This window comes from Maniola hyperantus, chromosome 16 (assembly GCF_902806685.2).
Source record: "Maniola hyperantus chromosome 16, iAphHyp1.2, whole genome shotgun sequence".
In the NCBI taxonomy this organism is placed as follows: domain Eukaryota; kingdom Metazoa; phylum Arthropoda; class Insecta; order Lepidoptera; family Nymphalidae; genus Maniola; species Maniola hyperantus.
Window position 1 is genome coordinate 283943 of NC_048551.1, and position 20768 is coordinate 304710.

At 38.9% G+C, this 20768-nt stretch overlaps 3 protein-coding genes across 6 annotated transcripts; 1 reads left to right on the plus strand and 2 right to left on the minus strand.

Annotated features, from left to right (window-relative positions):
• Window positions 1–927: 927 nt before the first annotated feature.
• mdu (meduse) lies at window positions 928–8606 on the minus strand. Of its 4 annotated transcripts, none has more exons than XM_034976675.2 (2): window positions 8405–8606; window positions 928–6189 (listed from the first exon to the last, which is right to left on the minus strand). In XM_034976675.2, exons 1-2 carry the CDS (start codon window positions 8411–8413, stop codon window positions 5302–5304), a joined length of 897 nt encoding a protein of 298 aa, XP_034832566.1. In that variant the 5' UTR covers window positions 8414–8606; the 3' UTR covers window positions 928–5301. The 4 variants fall into 4 exon arrangements, with proteins under 4 accessions (XP_034832566.1, XP_069359906.1, XP_069359907.1 ...); XM_069503805.1 differs by lacking the exon at window positions 8405–8606 and adding an exon at window positions 8133–8370; XM_069503806.1 differs by lacking the exon at window positions 8405–8606 and adding an exon at window positions 8061–8194.
• Window positions 8607–10414: 1808 nt separating this feature from the next.
• LOC117989326 (endothelial zinc finger protein induced by tumor necrosis factor alpha-like) lies at window positions 10415–12376 on the minus strand. The gene has a single exon (XM_034976673.2). The coding sequence runs from the start codon at window positions 12243–12245 to the stop codon at window positions 10710–10712; it is 1536 nt and encodes a 511-aa protein (XP_034832564.1). The 5' UTR covers window positions 12246–12376; the 3' UTR covers window positions 10415–10709.
• A 1081-nt stretch (window positions 12377–13457) lies between these two features.
• On the plus strand, window positions 13458–15714 carry LOC117989327 (zinc finger protein 883-like). The gene has a single exon (XM_034976674.2). It carries the CDS (start codon window positions 13637–13639, stop codon window positions 15023–15025), a length of 1389 nt encoding a protein of 462 aa, XP_034832565.1. The 5' UTR covers window positions 13458–13636; the 3' UTR covers window positions 15026–15714.
• Window positions 15715–20768: the final 5054 nt, after the last annotated feature.

Genomic DNA, 20768 nt, shown 5'->3' on the forward strand with positions numbered 1-20768 from the left:
TCTGCCCTTTGATCCGCACCGCGCCGCGCCGCGCGCCGCCAGCCGCGTAGATGAGCTCACCTGGTAGAGGAGTGAACTTGACATTGGGCGTGAACTAGTGAAGGCTGGACTGGCTGTAAACAATGCTTCATCGACCTCAGAACATTTGCATCCAATAGAGGATGGGATGTACCGGCTTACATTAGCATTTTGACAGGTAGGTATACTTCATATATACTTAGGCAGTGATGTGGTTATCTCTTAGGTATTGTACCTGCGAGGGCCTGCAATTATCACTATCCATATTATAAACTAGATTATGCCAGCGACTTTGTCCGCGTGGACTACTCAAATTTAAAACCCCTATTTTACCCCATTGGAGGTTGAATTTTCAAAAATCCTTTCTTAGTGGGTATGTAATAATTGTGTATGCCATAATATAGAAGCCAGCCCGATCCTTACGACTTCGGGCTGGAAATGCAGATATAGCTACTATGACGTAGACATCCGCTAAGAAAGGATTTTTAAGAAACCCCTAAGTGGGTAAAATAGGGGTTTTTTAAATTTGTATAGCAGGTTACACGCGGACGAAGTCGCGGGAATAAGCTAATAATTATTATTTTTTATAACGAATATTAGCCATGTTAAATGTATAATATTTCCCTTTCCTCTCCAACTAAGTGTCAAGCTTGTGCTAGGCGTAGGTACGACAATAGTGCAACGGGCGGGGATTGAACCGTCAACCTTTCGGTTTTCAGTCCACTCCTTTACCCGTTGAGCTATTGAGGCTCAAATTGCGGCCGAAGTAAAAGTCTAGGCACTAGTTGATAATCTTGACACTACATATTTCGTTCACCGGTGTTGGGTTAGGTTACCGCGGGTCACATAGCTCGTAACACGACACCGGGTTGCGACACTGCGAGGCAACACCACAATGACACACAGACATGCGTTTGACGATGCATTTATTGCGAAAACCTTAACATAATTTAACATTTCATCTATTAAGCTGAGGACTCATACGCGAGCTGTACCTAACTGTAAGTTGAAACTCGATGCACTTTAAAAGTTACCGAAATGAAAAACCGCTCACAGTGCGATTTCGAAAACTAATAGTTTTGCTATATATATTTTAAATGAACAAAATCAATATGGCGGATGTTGCACCCAAAAAAGTGGGGATCCCAAAAAAAAAAATTTGTTATCTTATCGAGTGGGGTGTCACATTAAAGAGAAGAAAATTATGAGTTCATAAATATAAATACACTACAATATTAAAATATACCAAGCGGAAGAAAAACAATTTTCATATAATATTTCAGCGTTTATTACTTGGCGATCGTAGTCGGGTTTTAGTTTTCAACTTTATCTTGTTTGTTTATACATTTTAAGATCGATCTTTCTGCATAAAGTAACGTTTGTACACAGAGTGTTTTTGTCCCAGACTTTATGCGACGCAGCCTTACAACTGTTAGTTACTCTAAAGTTACAGATCGCACGTGAGCACTCAGCTTTATGTACAATAATTCACTTTGTTTACATAGCTCGATATAAATAGGAATCTTCATTGAAATACATATAATGAATACGAACATTTTTAACTATAAGGCAATTTTATATCACATTGGTGGTTTAGGCCCATCGAACATTATAAGGACGGCAAAACAATAATTATTAAATCATGTACCTACTTATCTAATTAGTATTTTTGGAACATTCTGTCAATGTAACACACCTAGCAAAGTTTGACAGGTACAGTGCGACAATCACGATCGTCTCTGATTGGCTTATGCCTTATACTATCTCGCAATTGGCTGAAACGCAAAAATGCAGCAATAATACCATAAAATCAGCCAATTACAACAATTGTGATTATCGCAAAGTCATAATCAAAGCTTTCGTGCTTCCGAGCTGTCTGATTCCTATGAAGTTGAATTGTGCGTTGCTGATGATTGAGTCAAGTTAGTCTGAAAAATCATCATTTGTATCATCATCCAATTGATATTACTTAACTGATTTTGCTATGCCGTCAGCCGTCCCTACAATGTACGCTAGGTATTTAAAAAAGGCTACACTCTAGTCGAGTAAAAAAAATTAACATGCTATTTTTTATATTTTTTAATGGAACGATTAAAAATGGAGAAGTTTCATGATGATTTATTTGATGCAATGGAATTAAAGTTAGTAGGTACCTATAGGTAGATCATAACGAAATTATTCTTGCAAAAATAATAAAGTTCCGTAACGTTTTCATAATTCATTGGTTCAGATATTTTAATGATTCTTTAATATTTTTGTTATATTTTACTTAACTTTTTATAACCAATTTATTTAAAAAATGGAAACTTCTCTATTACAGGTTCTTCCCGAATATTTCCATGTCTCGCAAGAGTGTAACCTAGAATATAATATTATTTTACCAGTTACCAAACGCTTTAACAGATTATTTGTAAGTTAAACAATTTGCCACCATTCCTGGCACTGCATACAAAAACATCTAAATCTAAAACTAACCCAACAATAGTATACCTATCAATCTCATTAATTGTATATTTATTAAATAAGTTTATAATTAAATTAATTTGACTATTATAATATTATGCTTAATTCATATACGGCAGGTTTTTATAACATTTGTATTAATTATATTATTTATACTTATCAAGTTATTGTTTTTAATAAGACACGGTAGGTAGATTTAAATTTTAAGTACATTATCATAAGAACTTGCTAAGAGTGAACAGTCTACTCTAGAAGATAAATTGTCATTGGTTTGTCATTATCGTAAAATTACTGACGATATTATTGAAAAATATTATGAATATAAAATACTTAAGGGCTGTATGTAGGTATCCAATGATATCATATTTATATTAAGTAATATTTTATTATATTAAATGCAGCCAGTATTCTAGGCACCGTTCCAAGCGGGCATAATTTGTATAGTAATTTAGATAAGACTAGCTTTAAGTTTTATTGTAGGTACCTACTTACCCAATATTTTCATTAAAAAAATTTAATATGTAAAAAAGTAGATATTGATGATGCATTGCATACATAATATAAGCGTCTTGACACTTTAGAGTGAAAATTTTGAACTACCACATTTGGGTCTCATTCCTGGATTATTATATAGCTACCTATCTTTTGTACTCTCGAGCACTATATATCTTCTGTCTTAATCGTCAGCGAGAACGCATTTTATACGCCACATAATATGGTATAATAATATAATATCATTGGCTGTACTTATTGTGTATATTCAAGTATTTCATGATTATATGTGACAGTAATTGTAAATATATATAGCTAAATATATAAAATGCATGTACCAACTAGGTGTAAAACGAATTTCTAACTTGTGCAGCATATTATATGTATAAAGATTGTTATCAATATTAGTTTAATATATTAAGGCACAGTGCTGTTTTGACACATCTAACTATTTCCTACATTATATACTTAAATATCTTTTAATATATTTAAATTTTAATACAATACGAACGACATTTGATGATTTCAGAATCTAGATAAAACTTTTTCTATATTAAATCTTTCGTTTTGGACTTGTCTGAAACAAGATGCAAAAACAAAAATGCATATAAGTATGTATATTGGTAAAAATACATATAAATAAATGTTATACTTTAAAATACAATAATAACATCTACGCCAAAAAGGGCTACATGTAAAATGCACACTGAAAATGCATTCCCATCGCACATCGCTTTAAAAGTTATATAGGTAGATACTGAAATAAATTATTAATAATAATAATTAATATGTACTCGACATCATAGTAAATATCCCTAGTTAATGAATTCCAGCTTCATTTTTTAAATATATATCTACATTAATATTGAAACACTTACATACAAAGTTTAGTACAGGTTGTGTAGATAATAATGTGAAAGTAATTCTCAATTGAATGTGAATTATACAGTTTATACATGCCGGCAGACGGCGGTCGCCGATTATGTGCACCCAATCGAAAGTATGCGGAGATACTCTGGGCACGGTCGCGGACACAAGTACTCGCTTTAAACACAAGGAAAGTAAGTAATTCGGTAAGTACATTCATTAATATAATCTAATTCGTTGTTTCTCAACCATTTGTATGTAGATCCACGAAAAATCAAAACGATAAGTAAAAAGTCTTGCGAAACCTTCATTATAAATTTATACTTAATAATACTTTAGTAATTAATATTTTTTATATGCTGAAAGTTGCGATGCGAGGTCCTCTGCCAGGAAGGTCCAATTTTATTGCAGCAGTGGGATGTAAGATAAGATCACATGCGTTCTATAAAATATGTATCTAAATATCGCAGGCGATGAAAACGCAAGAAAGAACACGCTTTACAAATATAAATTATCGCGTGTGTAGCTGTTGTCTGTCTATTTTATGTGATAATTAACACTACATTAAAGTTCATTTCTTCGATACACCTATCTTTTGTATTTTTGATATGATATGATTATATGATTGCAACCCCTTTTACGACCAAATACGACCCCCAGGTTGAGAAACAATAATCTAATCTAACCCCAAAAATAAATCAGTCCTAAACATTCTTGGAAATGACTCGAACGAATACAAAATTAACAACATCTAGACACGTTTAAATTATAACGGCATGAATTCAATATATCTTTAATCTATCGATAAGTTACTTAGCAACGTTGTAATTTGTCAAAAAAGACCATTAACTTATCCCTGTAGAGGACAGATAGGAATGGATTGATTTAATTTTAGCCATTAAATAAAATCGATATTAAAAATTAAAACGATAATGGCGGGAACAACGTGACTGAAACTTCAAGTGAGATGTTATAGCTTATAATATTTACATTGCAATGCCGGCGCATGTTTTCCCACGGAGGCGATTGAAACCTCACAAGCCTCGTGTGAGGCTAAACTGCAGTGCGATACTGCGGGAAAGCGCCACAAAAACTCCATCAGTTTTTCAGTAGGCTGTAAATATCGAACAATAGGAAGAAACTGTCTCACTCACATCGTCTACCGCGTCGCTTTCCAACGCCGCGAAGATAATTGCCGCCGTGGATAACCATCATTTGCATTGTTCTGGAGAAAATTAATCGCTCCACATTCGATCGGCCGGCGAAACAAATCGATCGGCAATTCTTCCCGTTTCGGCTTGCTGGAACCTAGAACCGTACACTACGTCCCATCGTCCACCGGATGGGCACTCACACCACCGGGCGACGGACACATTCCACGCGGAACGTTCCGCTTGCTTTATTTACGAAACTTTGGCGTCATACGCCCTAACATTACGCATCCGGTCCGTTACCTTACAACTAGGCCGCTCCGGCTTCCTGCTTCTGTTGGATTATGGACTCCCACTGCGCTATGAGGCGCGTGGAACTTGGCGCGAGGAACTCCTGACCGGGTGCCAGGTCGCAGAGCTCCGCCAAGGATTTCGCAGGCTTCAAACTACCCAAGGACTCCTGTCCCGAACTATTTCTCGGCGACGGCGACCTCAGTTCGTCATTCAGCGCCTCGTATAGTTCACCAATAGATTTCGTGGCTTTCAGTTTCCCAGGCATGGGTATGTCTTCCTCGTCGGATTCCGAGGTCACGTCGGTATCGCTCAGGTCTATATCGAAAGGTTTCTGCTTTTTTCTCATCTTTTTTAATTCGTGTTCCCTGTCCTTCATTTCTCGCAATTCTTTTTGGATCTTCTCTTCGACGGGAACGAAGCCTTTGCGAACAGGTTTGCCTTCTGATGTGCGCGTGATGACAGCCGGCGCGTCGATCGGTGTGACCACGGTCGGTGGGAATATTAGCTGGGGAGCGATCGCCGTGGGCGACGTCGCGGAAACTGAAGAGGCGACCGGCAACTTTCCCTTGTTGGCGATAAACCTTTGCATCATACCTTTGGTGCCGTTTTGAGGTGTGAACCTGCGCGTGTAGCCGTTGGTGTTCAAGGTCGTTTGAGTGGAGGGCGTGGAGGGCGTGGCGGGACCGACGGGGCCCAGCAGGTGCGAGGTCGACACTGCCCTGTTGAGAGACCTCTGCGACTCCGCATTTCCATTGACATGCCCGTTCTGCTTGTTTACATCGATCGTCGATTCCGACAGGAGCCTGTTAATTCTGAAATGACCTTCTTTGAATTCCCGTTCCCTTTCCGTCACTTCGTATATCTCCCTCTGGATCCTCGAGAGAGAATCTTCTTTCATCATTGACTGTAAAGACAGAAACAGATCGTTAATTTATGTATGTATTTTATCCATTGGAGTACCTACTTGCGGTGAACGTTCTTGCGAACTGCAATCAAAGCCATATTACCAAGTAGATAAGTAGGTATGTATGTGATATTTTTTGTTCAAGAAGTGCCCGCTTGTCCGTGGTACAGCTACGTACTAGTTTGTATTGACCTTACGCGTGACATAAATGCATGAAAACCGGTTTTTTCAATCTGCACATGCACACTACTTATTTAACTTTTATTTATAGATTTTTGCAGGTAGCATATGCCTACTTATCACGTAATACTGGCGTGACTAGAAAAATTAATATAATATGTATGTATTTAATTAAAATGAGTCACGTGATTAATTACACAGCTTAAGCACTTTCTAGAACAGATGTTAATTAAATTGGATACGACATAATTCACGTCATTTATTTAATCGAATAGATTTTTGGCTTGACCAAGCACATGTATGAATCCATACTGCCATAAGTAGGTACCTACATAATTATAGTCTGTACAAAATGAGTTCTCACGCGCCATTTTAACTCTGTATTAACTGTCATGTCAAAAGTACGGTTCACCCTCATAGATTTTTTAAACTTCTGTAAAGGCAAGTCTGGTCTTTCCGGTGCGAGGTCACCATTCTAGCACTTTAGGACCCCAGGTTCTCGAATACACTGTATCACTTCGACTGTCTCCGATTGCCACCACTTCACATTTCCTTGTCAAATCCTGTGGCCGCCAGATACAGCAGCACTGTTTTGACTGGAATTGAAGTAGCATCCTCAGGGTATCTTCGCTCTGGGCTGGTTTCCGCACTTAAACGTTTCCGTCTGTTGTGCATCCTCAGGGTATATGAAGCACCCCAACGTCTACCGGTTTTTAGAACTACGAGTAGGTATGCGCCCTGGCGGCTGGCCATTGCCACAAACTTAAACATGCGGCCAAAAACAAAGGCAAATAGGCAATTACGTATAATATCCAGTCATTTACTGCGTCGATGGGCGCTCTTAGTAGCATTCGCTACGAGCGATTGTTATTTTAATTTCGCTTTTCACGCTCTCCTCGACGGCTATAGCGTGAAAACTTGCCGATCAGCTGAACTGATCGATATTGATCTCTCTTTACAAAACATGGCTGGTACAGTGGCCGGCACAGCTTTCAAAGCGAATAGAGTCCGACTAAATAGGTTTTGAACCGGATTTCACACACAGATCAGTATATAAAATACTTACCTATTGTAAAGGTATATAAAGTATATAATCCTGGACTTCTAGCGAAAACAGGTTAAATAGAATTTGAATTTAAAAAAAAAATGTTTTTGTAGTTTTTTCAAATGTTATCACTTCGTAGGTATTATTTCAATAAAAAGTTTGAAAACATATTATTTCCGGTATTATAACCTTCCTTATAATATCGAATATCTACCTACCTCACATTTAATGAATTAAATACCTTAATTAAATACTTTATACATAAAGAGTTCCGCCTGTGGGAGTACCTAACTATTTGGGAATAGGTAATTGCGGGTAGTTTTGCCGGACTCCAGAAACATATTCGGTTACGTAGGTACCTATGTACCTATTCGGTTTGATTCATAGCTAATGAAATATCGCTAATAATATTATAAGTATGCATAATATCTGGGAATGGATCGTAAGTGTATGAACTACCTAGGTACCTACTTACCTATAATGCTTACTACGTGGAAATCATTAAGTGGACTGATAAATGAAATGGAAACAGTCGATAATCACGTTATTAGCATCGCACGGTCAATGATAAGAGCCCACTCGTTTTATTAGAAAGAATGTTCGATACCAATAAATAAGGAATGGAATAATATCGCAGATAATGTACCTATCGCCGCGTTGCCTTATCATAACAGTACATGGCTAATCTCGGCGGATGCAATGCGAAAGAACCGCATACCTCGAGACCTCGTAAAAGCTTTCTAGTTCTACCTCCTGGCCTGGACCCGGCGCACATTGTACAACGTGTATGAACAGCTATGGAAGTGCATTAAATCCGACACACGACGGCGCTACCACGGTACCACCACTAACACCACGCACACTGCATAGTGGACCGAGCGGGTCCGAGGCGACGACCTACGAACTCGCGATTAGAATCGCAGGACCAAGAATGAGAGCGCGCTCTCCAACGAGGCACGCATTCCTCTTTACACCTTCCAGGATACTCACTTCAGTCATGATGAACACTTGAAGAACAATCCGATACGAGTAGCGAGTCACTAAACTTCACGATACACACATCACGGACACCTGCCACGATAGCGGGACGGTTGCTTGGTGCGGAGACGCGCGTCGGCGACCGGGCGCGGGCTAACGTCCTCTGTGCCGTCAGCCGTGTGTTCGCGGCGCCGACGTATCGCGCTCACCTACTTAGCGCGAGCGAGAGAGCTAGCCTTTACCTGTACAAAAAAGAAAGAAAGGGGCATAGCGCTTATTAGACCGGCCGCAAAAATTGTCTGATAAAGTAAAAATTGACAGAAAACCTCACACACAGCGCCTTGGAAGGAGATGTCCCGACGTTGTACTATAACTAAAAAGCCCTTATCATCCGTTTTTCAGTTATCGTCAAAAACGTGGAAATTTATAAAAACTAATGTTTCTAAAAAAATGCCTAGAGCCGCATGCGTAGGTTTTAGTTAGTTTTTAGTTAGGTACCGACTACCATCCTACAAAGTGCCTAAACTTTTATAGAAACATAAGTTTTTCTTAAATCCTATATTTTTGGTTCTCTTACTGTTTTTAGGGTTCCGTACCTCAATAGGAAAAACGGAAGGTTATTTATAGGATCACTTAGTTGTCTGTCTGTCTGTCTGTTCGTCTCTGTCAAGAAACCTACAGGGTACTTCCCGTTGACCTAGAATCATGAAATTTGGCAGGTAGGTAGATCTTATAGCTGACATTTGGGGAAAAATCTGAAAACCATGAATTTAGGGTTAGCTCACTAACATTAAATTGTGGTCATGAACTAATAATTAGTATTTTCAACTTTCGAAGTGAGTGACTATATCAAGTGGGGTATCATATGAAAGGTCTTCACCTGTACATTCTAAAACAGATTTTTATTTATTTTTATGCATCATAGTTTTTGAATTATCGTGCAAAATGTCGAAAAAATACGACTGTAGTAAGGAACCCTCATTGAGCGAGCCTGACTCGCACTTGGCCGGTTTTTTTTGCAGTTAACGGCTTTTAAGTAGGTATAGGATGGCAGCATGTTAGACTCCACCAACTTTCAAGAGTCAAAAGTCCTAAAGTCCGGTAAGTCAAAAGGCTTCACACATTTTGTACGAAAGAACTTTACATAAGGTTAAAAAAACTATTAAAAGTATGTTCATAAAATAGCATATTACCTGCCCACATTCCAAATCGAAGCTTATGCTAATGATAAAAGAGCGTGAATTTGACTCGCAGCTATCTCCATCAATGCGCGGGACTTCAATTAACACTTCACGTATTACATGGCATAGTATTTGAATATTATGCCATGCCGGTTCTTCTCGGTAGCAGGGGTATCTGGAACTAGTGGTAGATCCACATGACGATTCAAAATCATTTGTAAAATTTTATTTGTATAAAATCTTTCTATTTCTAGAACCATCAGATACCTATTTGCTTCAGAATTAGAGTTGAAAGTTAATCGCCAACTAAGCTCATATTTGACAGAGCATTTCTAATAATGTGTGAATTAGTCTTCTAGCATGCCTCAGAAATTTTTCTAATGGACTTTGGTATGCGGCCGGCCTTACACAATTTACACCTGGTGCTGCATTACCGACGCAAACTCAAAAGTTTAAAACTGCTTTACCGATACTAGTCTGAAATTTGAGCACGGATTTACGCGCCACTGAACTTGGAAGGGCTGATCCCCGGGCCTCGGCTGGCGAGTGGCGACTCGACAGGAAAGAGGGCTGTTTGGGGAACCAGTTACTTACCAGACTATCACTAACCAATCTAGCCATGCATAACGAATTATTTACGAAATAAATGAGGAAGCTATCTGTCTAATATGTACCTGTCAGAGATTTTCAATTTCCACCAAGTTCATAACCATAGGATTGATTGTGAATAAGAGTACCTACTTGGTAACTAGTTAATTTTGAATCATTTTAACGAATCAATAAAAAGAAATTAAGAACACAAAAAATCTATTTTATTACCTATCATTAGTAGGTACCTACCCACTTAGTAATCATTAAAATCTATACTTATAATAATAATTACAGGTATATTTAAATATATTCAATATTGTATTATGTACAATGCACATGTATATTGTGCTATCTATTACAACTAATTTTAATTATTATAATCAAATTATGACATTAGGGGCAACTTAAGGGAATATTATTTTAATTATTATTAATAATAATTATTATTAAATATCGAGAATCATAAATTATTGTATTCAAAAGAAATCACATAAATGTAATATTATTATGAATGACTAGGTTTATACATTGCTACTCAGTCTTTTTTAAGTATAAGTTGTTTGCTTAGGCATCAGAGTTTTAAGTGTAGACTTTAAGTTTAGATCCATATGAGTTCCCTTCAGGTGTCGCGAAAGGTCACTGCCACGGAAGAAACTCCGAGGGCAGTGCTGGCATACGTACGGAGTGTGATTCGTGTGCTGCTTGAGGAGATGGAACTCTAGCATAGTGGCCGTGGGGAAGGACTTGGGGCAGTCTCCTATGGAACATTTGAATTTCCCAGCATTCTCGTGCTTGAACAATATGTGGTGCGCCAGACTCCTCTTGACAGCGAATGCAGCATTACATGTCCCACAAACATAGGGCTTCTCCCCTGTATGTTTGCGCATGTGCACTTTTAAATCAGAGAATGTTTGGAGGCATACGGAACACTGCCCAGACTTTTCTGAGTGCATGCGACGGATGTGAGTCTGCAGGTTGCCTTTCATGGAGAACCCCATGCCGCAGAAGTTGCACATGTTCTGTTTCTTGTTGGTATGAAGCCCTATATGCACGTTCAGAGCCGTTCTTGTCTTCATAGACTTGCTGCACAGGTGACATACATATTTTCTTTCTTCACTATGAACGCTCTGATGTTTTTTGACCAAACCTTTATGACCAAACTTTTTACCACATATTGGGCATGCGAAAGGCTTCTCTCCGGTGTGAACTCTTTGGTGGCGATTCCTTGAAGCTATTTGACGAAACCTCTTCGAGCAGTACGGACAGACGTACGGCCGCTCATCAGTATGTACTCTCAAGTGTGTTATGATATCATTTTTTCTGTAAAAACTACTGCCACATGTTTCACAAGTGAATTTCCTTTCTCGGGTTGAATGGAATGTTTCATTGTGTCGTTTTAAGGACCCTTTGGTGGGGAACTTAGTGTTGCAGGTGTCACACACGAAGGGTTTTTCTCCCGTGTGAGTGCGCATGTGAATCTCCATCGCAGAAGCACTAGAAGCCATGTGACCGCAAATAACACACTGTACAGGCCCTACCTTGCCACGCCTGACTTTCTTATGATTCAATTTACCTCGGACATTTCCGTCACTCTTCTCATTTTTGTCCTCGAACCCAAACTCAATTGCAATATCAATATTACTAGAACCATTGTTTTGTTCCTCGTTACCTTTCTTAGTAGCAAACGTCCTATCATTATCAAAACTTGTCTTAGAAGTGTTATCAAACAGAAAACTGTTGTCAAACACATGAGCACCTTCGTCTATTTCATTTTTAATTTCTTCCGCTTTTATTTCCGTTCGATGCCTTTCGGCTTGCAAGTCGGAATAAAGTTCGATAGGAGTACTCAGGCAGCGAAGCGCGCGGTCCGAAGCTTCACATTTCAGCACGAACTGATACGAGAGTGACAACTCGGCGGTGCAACCTTCGCACATCATGCTCGGCAATCCATCGTCTTCGGAAACCATAATATTGACCAGTTTCTTCAACTTCGCACCGTATTGAACGTTATCAGGTTCACTTTCAAAAACGGATATTGTGCCCGTTTTGTCCAGACAAATTCTACATATTAAAACCTCCATTATGTAATTAGTTCATTATCGCAACAAATAAGAAATAATTAGCAGAAATCAAGCCAATATTTTAAAAAATAAACGAATAAAACTTTCATAGCCATTTCAATTTCACTCTTGTTTTTGTTTTTTTTTTGCCAAATTGGTATTTCGCGTAGATAGAGTAATAAAGGTAGATACAGGAACGTTTGCTTTCTCATTCACACTAAAAAGAGAGCACAGATAAAGTTACTAATGTGATAAACAGAGACGCATCTAACCTATTTTTTGTCCCTTATCGTGTAACCGGTTTTTTTCAAGAATACATACAACTTTTGAGCCTCAATAGCTCAACCGGTATAGGAGTGGACTGAAAACCGAAAGGTCGACGGTTCAAACCCCGCCCGTTGCACTATTGTCGTACCTACTCCTGGCACAATCCTGACGCTTAATTGGAGAGGAACCCGGGAATATTAGTCATTTAACATGGCTAATATTCTTTAAAAAAAAAAAAAAACTTACATACAGGGCATGCAACTTTAGTTGCGAAACAAACTTTGAGAATTCGTGGCGTAATTGTATTTCTCATTAGTTATTTACTTGTTTTCACATAAAAACGTTCAATACAAATATTGTTGATCGATTAATACAAATATTGACTACTAAACAATGGTAATAATTATTGTCGAGTTACGTTACTCATCGTTACGTCGTGCTATCGCTATCTCATACGCGGTTACACAGTACTTCAATCTACCTTTATTACTCTATCTACGGTATTTCGGTAGTGATTTAGAGCTTGACACTTGACACTGACAGTCTGACAGTTACATTTTTTTTTTAATTTATTTTACGGCCCTGGATATCACAGTTATATTGAAAGATTTTCAGATTTAAGTGCCAAGAGAGCCTTGTCGCACTGTATAACCTAGTTTCATTAATCTACAGTGCGACAAGGCTCTCTAGGCACTTGAATGACATTGAAAGGGAGTTAGTTCTGATTTTCGCCACGCGCCAAGATAGCCTTGTCGCACTGTAAGGAAGCACAAGCCTTGCACAAGCCTGGCTATGGCCTGGCTAGTCTGCTGTGGCACGGTCAAAGAGTAATGAGTATGTAATCACCAGTAATCACTACCTACATTTTCATAGGCTTTGTCATAGATTATAATATATTTGGGCTTTGTTTTGTTGTTTTTTCAGGTTCGATTAGTTTTCGTCTTTTATTTCTGGTCGGTGGTTTTCGTGTGAATTTCGTATTTTAAAATACTATAAAATGCCAATAAAACTATGAAATTCATGGCTCTGGCTCATGGGAGTTGAGACAATAATTAATTAAAATTCCATTTAATCAGTCCCTGTTTATAGATTTTATAGTGATGTAGGTACTCAAAAGACTTAATTTAATTTATAAAAACTTTAAAATGGATCAAAATATATGCCGTTTATGTAACGTAAACATTGGTGTTATTTATCTATTTGACTCTTTAGACGGTGAAACACAATTGAGCGCGAAAGTGAATCACTGTGCTAAGGTAGAAATCGTCCAGGGCGACGGTCTACCTGCTAACATTTGTGTTTGCTGTGAGGAAAACCTCGCATCTACGTACCGCTTCGTCCGGAAATGTGAAGAAACGGACCAAAAGCTCAGGTCTCTGCAGTTCACTGTCAAACAGGAGTGGGAAACCAAATGCGATGTAAAGGTGGAGACAGCCTGTGATAATGAGGATGATAGTTTCCCACCAGACAATATTTTTGAGGATCCCAGCGACTCTCCACTCGATAACGTCAAGGTGGAAGATAAACATCCGGTGAGGACAAAACGGAAGTATGTAAGAAGAAGTACTGTTAAAAGAGAGTCAACAAAGGGTGACCCCATCAAGTGCAAGGTTTGTGGACGCAAGTGCGCTAATCCATCGACACTAGCGATCCACATGAGGTCACACACCAACGAAAAGCCTTTCACTTGCCCCACGTGTGACAAAAGGTACAAAGATGGTGGTGGTTTGAAACGGCACATCGAGAGAAACCACAACGATGACAGGCAAAAGGCTTTCATCTGTGAACACTGCGGGAAAGGTTTCTACTCCAAATCCGACTGTAAGATTCACATGCGAGTACACACTGGGGAGACACCTTACGCCTGCACCAGCTGCCCCGCACGGTTCACCCAGGTGGGCTCCTTGCGCAGGCACGTCCTGACTCACACCGGTGAAAGATCACATATGTGCTCAAAGTGTTCCAAAAAGTTCCCCACTACCCAGCAACTAAGGAAGCATTATTTGGTCCACTCCAATGAGAAGAAGCACAAGTGTCCCATTTGTGAGTTGCCCTTCAAGTACAGCAACAGCATGCGAAAGCATATGCGACTACACCTGGATGGAATGATTAAAAAGTTCATGTGTGACGATTGCGGCCAGAGCTTCATGGTGAAAGGGGGTCTCCAGTCGCACATAAAGAGACTGCATTCAGCAAAATCTGGATACTGCAGCGAGTGTTCCAAGCATTTTCCAAACTTGGAAATGCACATGTGGAGGCATGTGGGTGTGCGCCCCCTCAAGTGTGAGCTATGCCCCAGCAGTTTCTTCGACTCGAGGGGTCTATCCAGACACGTTAGCTACCGCCACAAGTGTGTAGACAAGTTCCAGTGCACGACGGACGATTGCCCGGCTAAGTTCCCCGCTCGAGCCATGCTGGACTATCACGTGATGAGATATCATAAATCAGTTAAACCATTTTGTTGTGACAAGTGTCCCAGATGTTTTTATAGAAAAAGTGATATGGTGAGACATAAAAGAGGCACCCACAAATAACCTTTAGAATTTACAGTGTCTAATGCCAACAAAACATCCACACTAATGTTAATAACTAGCTGATGCCCACAATTTGTCCGCATGGAATTAGGTTTTTTAAAAACCTGTGGGAACTCTTTGATTTTCCGGGATAAAAAGTAGCCTATGTCACTCTCCAGGTCTTTATCTATACCCATGCAATAAATCACGTCAATCCGTTGCAACGTTGCGGTGCGATTGAAGGACAAACCAACAAACACTTTCGCATTTATAATAATGGTACTGATAATTTGTTATGGCTTCAGCTTCACAGCTAGAGAACAGCAGATTTCAGTTATAAAAATATAATAATATAAAATGTCATCTGTATATTTTATTTCAAATACTAAGAGCTAGCGCGCACCACGGTAAATTTCCGTACGTTTTTTCCCCTCAAAATCTGAGAACTACATAGAAGCGCGCGCACTGCGGTATTCATTCCGGACATTTTGATAGATCAAAATTAAAAATTTACGGATTTAAAAACGCACCGCACCGTGGTGCGCGCTAGCTCTAATACAATACAATACATATTGACTAGATTTTACTGACTGTTAGCAACACAGAACACATTTGTTAGCAATAAGGTAAACTGTGACAGCAAAGTGAAAATTATATAAGAATTAATAATGTAAGCGTGAATGTAAGTCATGTAAGAATTAAATAAATGGTTTATTATTTATTTAATTATATATTTACCTACCTACCTACTTACTGAGTGTAGTTAAAAAACCGGCCTAGTGCGAGTGGGACTCGCACACCAAGGGTTCCGTACTACAGAAGTAAAACGGTGAATCACTTTTGTTAACGAACCGCAAAAAAGCTTTGTTTGTAGAGGTTTATAAAAAACTAGCTTATGCTCGCGACTTCGTCCGCGTGGACTACAAAATTTCAAAACTCTATTTCACCCCCTTAGGAGTTGAATTTTCAAAAATCCTTTCTTAGCGGATGCCTACGTCATAATTGCTATCTGCATGCCAAATTTCAGCCCGATCCGTCCAGTAGTTTGAGCTGTGCGTTGATAGATCAGTCAGTCAGTCACCTTTTCCTTTTATATAGATTATAGCTAATACTTTAGTATTAGTTTTATTTTTTCTGTAAAATATTAAATTTTATCTCTCAGGCATGCAGGTTTCCTCACGATGTTTTCCTTCATCGTTAAAGCAGGTGATATTTCAATTACTTAAAAACGCACATAACTCCGAAAAGTTAGAGGTGCGTGCCCGGGATCGAACCCCCGACCTCCGATTGGAAGGCGGACGTCCTACCTACTAGGCTACCACAGCTTTTGAGGTACGGAACCCAAAAAATTAATTAAAAAAATATATTAACGTTTAAAGGTGTCAGGGGCCCCCCCCAGGCCCAGGGGGAGGTTCCCAGGACAAGTGTCTGGCAATGCAAGACACCGACCAGAAAAAAAATGCAAGACGTGATTTGTAGGTAATACATGGTAATACATAGGGTAATACGGGTAGGTAGTTAGTTCTATTTTACCGGCCAATCTGCTATGTGCCTCCTTCAAGCTGCTTGACATTAGCGAAGTGCACAATCGTAGATAGAGTAATAAAGGTAGATTGAAGTACAGTGTAACCGCGTATGAGATAGCGATAGCACGACATAACGATGAGTAACACGACAATTATTGCCACTGTTTAGTAGTAATGTTTAGGCTCGCAGGAGGTGGATGGAAGAAAACTAGTCGGCGATAATATCCTTATAATAATTATATTCAAAGTTACATTTAAATGAAAAGACTAAAAACTAGTGCTTATCTCTACGGATGAGAATATTCTAACTTAATATTACGATTCCCACATCGCGCGGGTTCTGATATTACGCCGCGTCAGCTATACGGGTCGTATTCGTACGTGGGAATGGGAATGCATGTTGCGCTGGCTCACTATGTATCAGCCGCTGGCTTCGCCTGCGTAACACCTCCCCCATCAGATCGGCGCTTATGGAACACCTTGGCTGTGAATTGCGCCGGGAGGTCATCGGATGAAGAACTCTGAATTTCGGCTGTGCTTCTTATCTGCAATGTCTTCGTGCGCTGTATTTTACGATAAACTATGATGATTATACTCAGTCCGCAGGTTCCAACCAATATGGTGTATATGGGTATGGTTGTGTGGTAAATACTTCCGTGGTCCGAACTCGGAGATAAAGTGATAGGTGTTTGAGATGAAACCTTTGCACTTGCATGATGTAGGTGATCCAGTTTTGTGGACTTCAATTCATAATGCGGAGATGGTCTTGAGTCAGAGGGTTCTTCTTTAGGTAAATCCATAACTTGAATTGCTTGGCCTTTTATGCGATCGTTTCTATTGAGAATCATAAACTCTGGCGTTTTCAAAAAGCAATTTTGTGGAATTACTGCCAAGTAGCTGCCTCGAAGTGTCCGGTACAGGTCGTGGCCACACGATAGGTGAACTTTCGTGGGCAGCGGAAAACTCATTGTATAGTGACGTTCGTCAAGTTGCTCGAACGCTGGTTTTTCCAAAGTTACTTTCACTGGATGGCAAAACCTACTTCTATTTTGGGCGGTTATAAGTTGTTGGATACAATCTGGTTGATTTGAAGTGTCACGCTGTAAGCTTCTAATATCGGCACATAGATAACCCTTGCTGGTCTTCGGGCATTCAGCCTCTATGTACCTGTACTCGTTCAAGCTTATTGCCAGGAATGGATGATAAGGAATTAGGATCTCATGATTCTTGTTGGGTACAATGGATAATTTATACATATCATATACTTGGGTTAAAATTATAGGAAATTTATAAACTATGAATATTTCGTTTCTTACATAATACGAACCTAATCCTATAATATCATAATACTCTCTATCATCTAAAGATATAATTTTACCAATACCATAAAGACTGGTTAACCTACTAACTAAATATTTAATTGTACTTAAGCTTATAACTGAATGATGTGCAACCGAAACCTTGATAAAACCTAATACATTTTGTAATTTCACAACTTCTTGAGAAATTGAATCTACATTGTCACTAAGAATGAGAAGAACTTGTGCTAAATGTGCATATTTTATTAAATCAGAATCTCTTTCTGAATTGCTCTGACTTATTCGACTTACTAAGGCTGTTAATCGATTTTGATTTTCTACAATACTATCTACGACCTTTGCATACTGCGTCATCCAGCCTTTGGATATACTAACATGACTATTATATTCGGCCACTAATTTATTGTCATTTTCTTCCAATGATTTTATAATGCTATCATAATGTAAGGCATCAGTATAATCGAGGTTACCAGTAATACTTTTAACGACAGGTCCGAGACCATCTATGAGTCCTCTTTTTACTCGAGTTGTTTCGAAACTCTGAAGCTGCTCAAGCACACTCAGGAGTTTTTTCTTTAAATAGTTTAAATGAGGTTCAAATAAGTTCTTTGTTTTATTATTTAAATCAGGAGTGACGCTATCTAGTTGGACATTTATGGAGCTGATTTTCTCTTGCAATTCCGAAAGATTAATACATTGTACAAATGAATGGTAATGGGAAATAATAAAGGTACTTCCTAATTTAAAAGGTAGCAGGCCGGGTCCATCGCTGAGATTTTCAAGTTGGATCTCCTGCATTACCACTGGCTGCAGAAGTAGATTGATTATAAGGAGGATCCTGCAACAATTGGGCTGTGTTAGGAACTCTCTTTAGTCTTGACTTCGCGATTGGGCCTCGTTTTTTTCTAGTGTAAATGTGGATTGGGAGATTTGCCACAACTACATCCTGAGTATAGCGGGGAGCTGCCTTTTGACGAGAGGCAACAGGGTTTCTAACAAAAACTTGTTGCTCTGGGGAATAATTTGCTTCGGGCTCTCTAGTTCTATTACGACTATTAGTTAAATCTCTGCGTAGACTACTACAGGATTCGTGGATAAGGTTATATGTAATTTTCATTCTATTTTTATGATCCTGTATGTACTGCTGTAAGACATGTGTCGTGAGGTCTATGTCGAGTGGGTCGCGTGGGTCAAAATGTCCAGTTACTATTTCGATTGGTCTGCATTTTGTGAAACTATGAATACTGCTATTGTAAGCTAGAAGAGCATAAGGTATCAGGTTCCTTACTGATTCATCCTTTTGACTGATTCTAAAGATACGAAGGTGTTCTAAGAGTGTTAAGTGAAATCTTTCAACGATACCATTTTCGTTAGGAGTATGTGGTGCGACCTTATGATGCTGGATTTTATGAAGTTTGAAGAACTCAGATATAAGTTGATTGCTAAATTCCGGACCGTTGTCAGTAACTACAGTTAAAGGATTTCCATGATGCGTACTAAATTTAAGTAATGCTTGAACTACACTGACTGCCGTGCTGTCTCCTAAGAAATATGCTTGAGCATATTTGGAGAAAGAGTCGACTATTGTCAGAAACTTACAGCTTTCTACACTTAAAAGGTCTAAGTGCACAAGCTCAAAAGGTTTACTGGGTGGTGGAACTACTTGAAATTGCTGTCGGATTGGATTACGGTCATACTTAGCCTGTCCGCATATTTCACAGTCGTTGATAAATTTTGAAATATGCTCTCGCATTTTTGGCCAGTAAAATTTTCGAGATAAAGCAAGAAAGCATTCATTGATACCACGGTGGTTTGTCTTGCCATCATGGTACTTATCTATAATTTGTTGCTGCCTTAAATATTCTCGAACATTTTCTACTTCTGTTTTAGCTAAATTGAGTATCATTGACGAATTTTTAAAGGTTTTCTGTATTATTGGAATTATCTTATACATAGCCAATGGTGGATTGATTAATAAACCAGTTTTAATTTTAGGTTGAACAAATTCTTTAATAGCATTGATGACATCTATTTCTAAATTTGATTCAGATAATTGAACAGTCGTACGCTTATGGTTTTCAAAGGGGTTTGTAGTGACTGGTTTGGTTTTAATATCACCTACAACGTTAAAAACGATTTGCTTAGTAAATTTATTCAACGGATGTTCTGTAATCGGGATTTCCAAGATGGGGCTTTCGTCATCAGTATGGACAGTTGCTGTTCTAGAACCATCTTCAGCCTCCGGAGCTGAGAGAGTTCCAGAGTCATCTAAAGAGGGAGCTCCGTCCGATAGATTCACAGCAACCGAACTTAGCTCTTCCATATGAACCTCAATGCGCGATAACGCGTCCGCGTTGGTATTAGACTTTCCTTGCTTATACAACACCGTAAAATCGAACTCGCTGAGTTTTAAACGCCATCTTGTAAGTCTCGAATTAGGTTCCTTAAGACTCATTACCCACTGCAGGGGCTTATGATCTGTAATAATTTTAAATTTACGTCCAAAAAGGTAAGGCCTGAAATACTTGGTGGCCCAGACGATTGCTAAGAGTTCTTTTTCTATCGTACTATAGTTCAATTCGCTAGAATTAAGAGTTCTAGATGCATATGCGATCGGTTTATCAGACCCTACTGGGCCCTGTGATAAAACGGCACCTACTGCGACATTAGAAGCATCAGTTGTTAGCAAAAATTCTTTAGTAAAATCCGGATACTGTAAAATGGGATCATTGGTAAGCAGTTGCTTACAGTGCTCGAAACACCTTATGTATTCGTCATCGAGTATTATTTTAGAATTTTTCTTCAGGCATTGAGTAAGGGGCTTTGTTAGACGTGCAAAATCAGGGATGAATTTTCTGTAATATCCTAGCAATCCGAGAAAACGTTTGATCTGTGTCGTAGTCTTTGGTAATGGATATT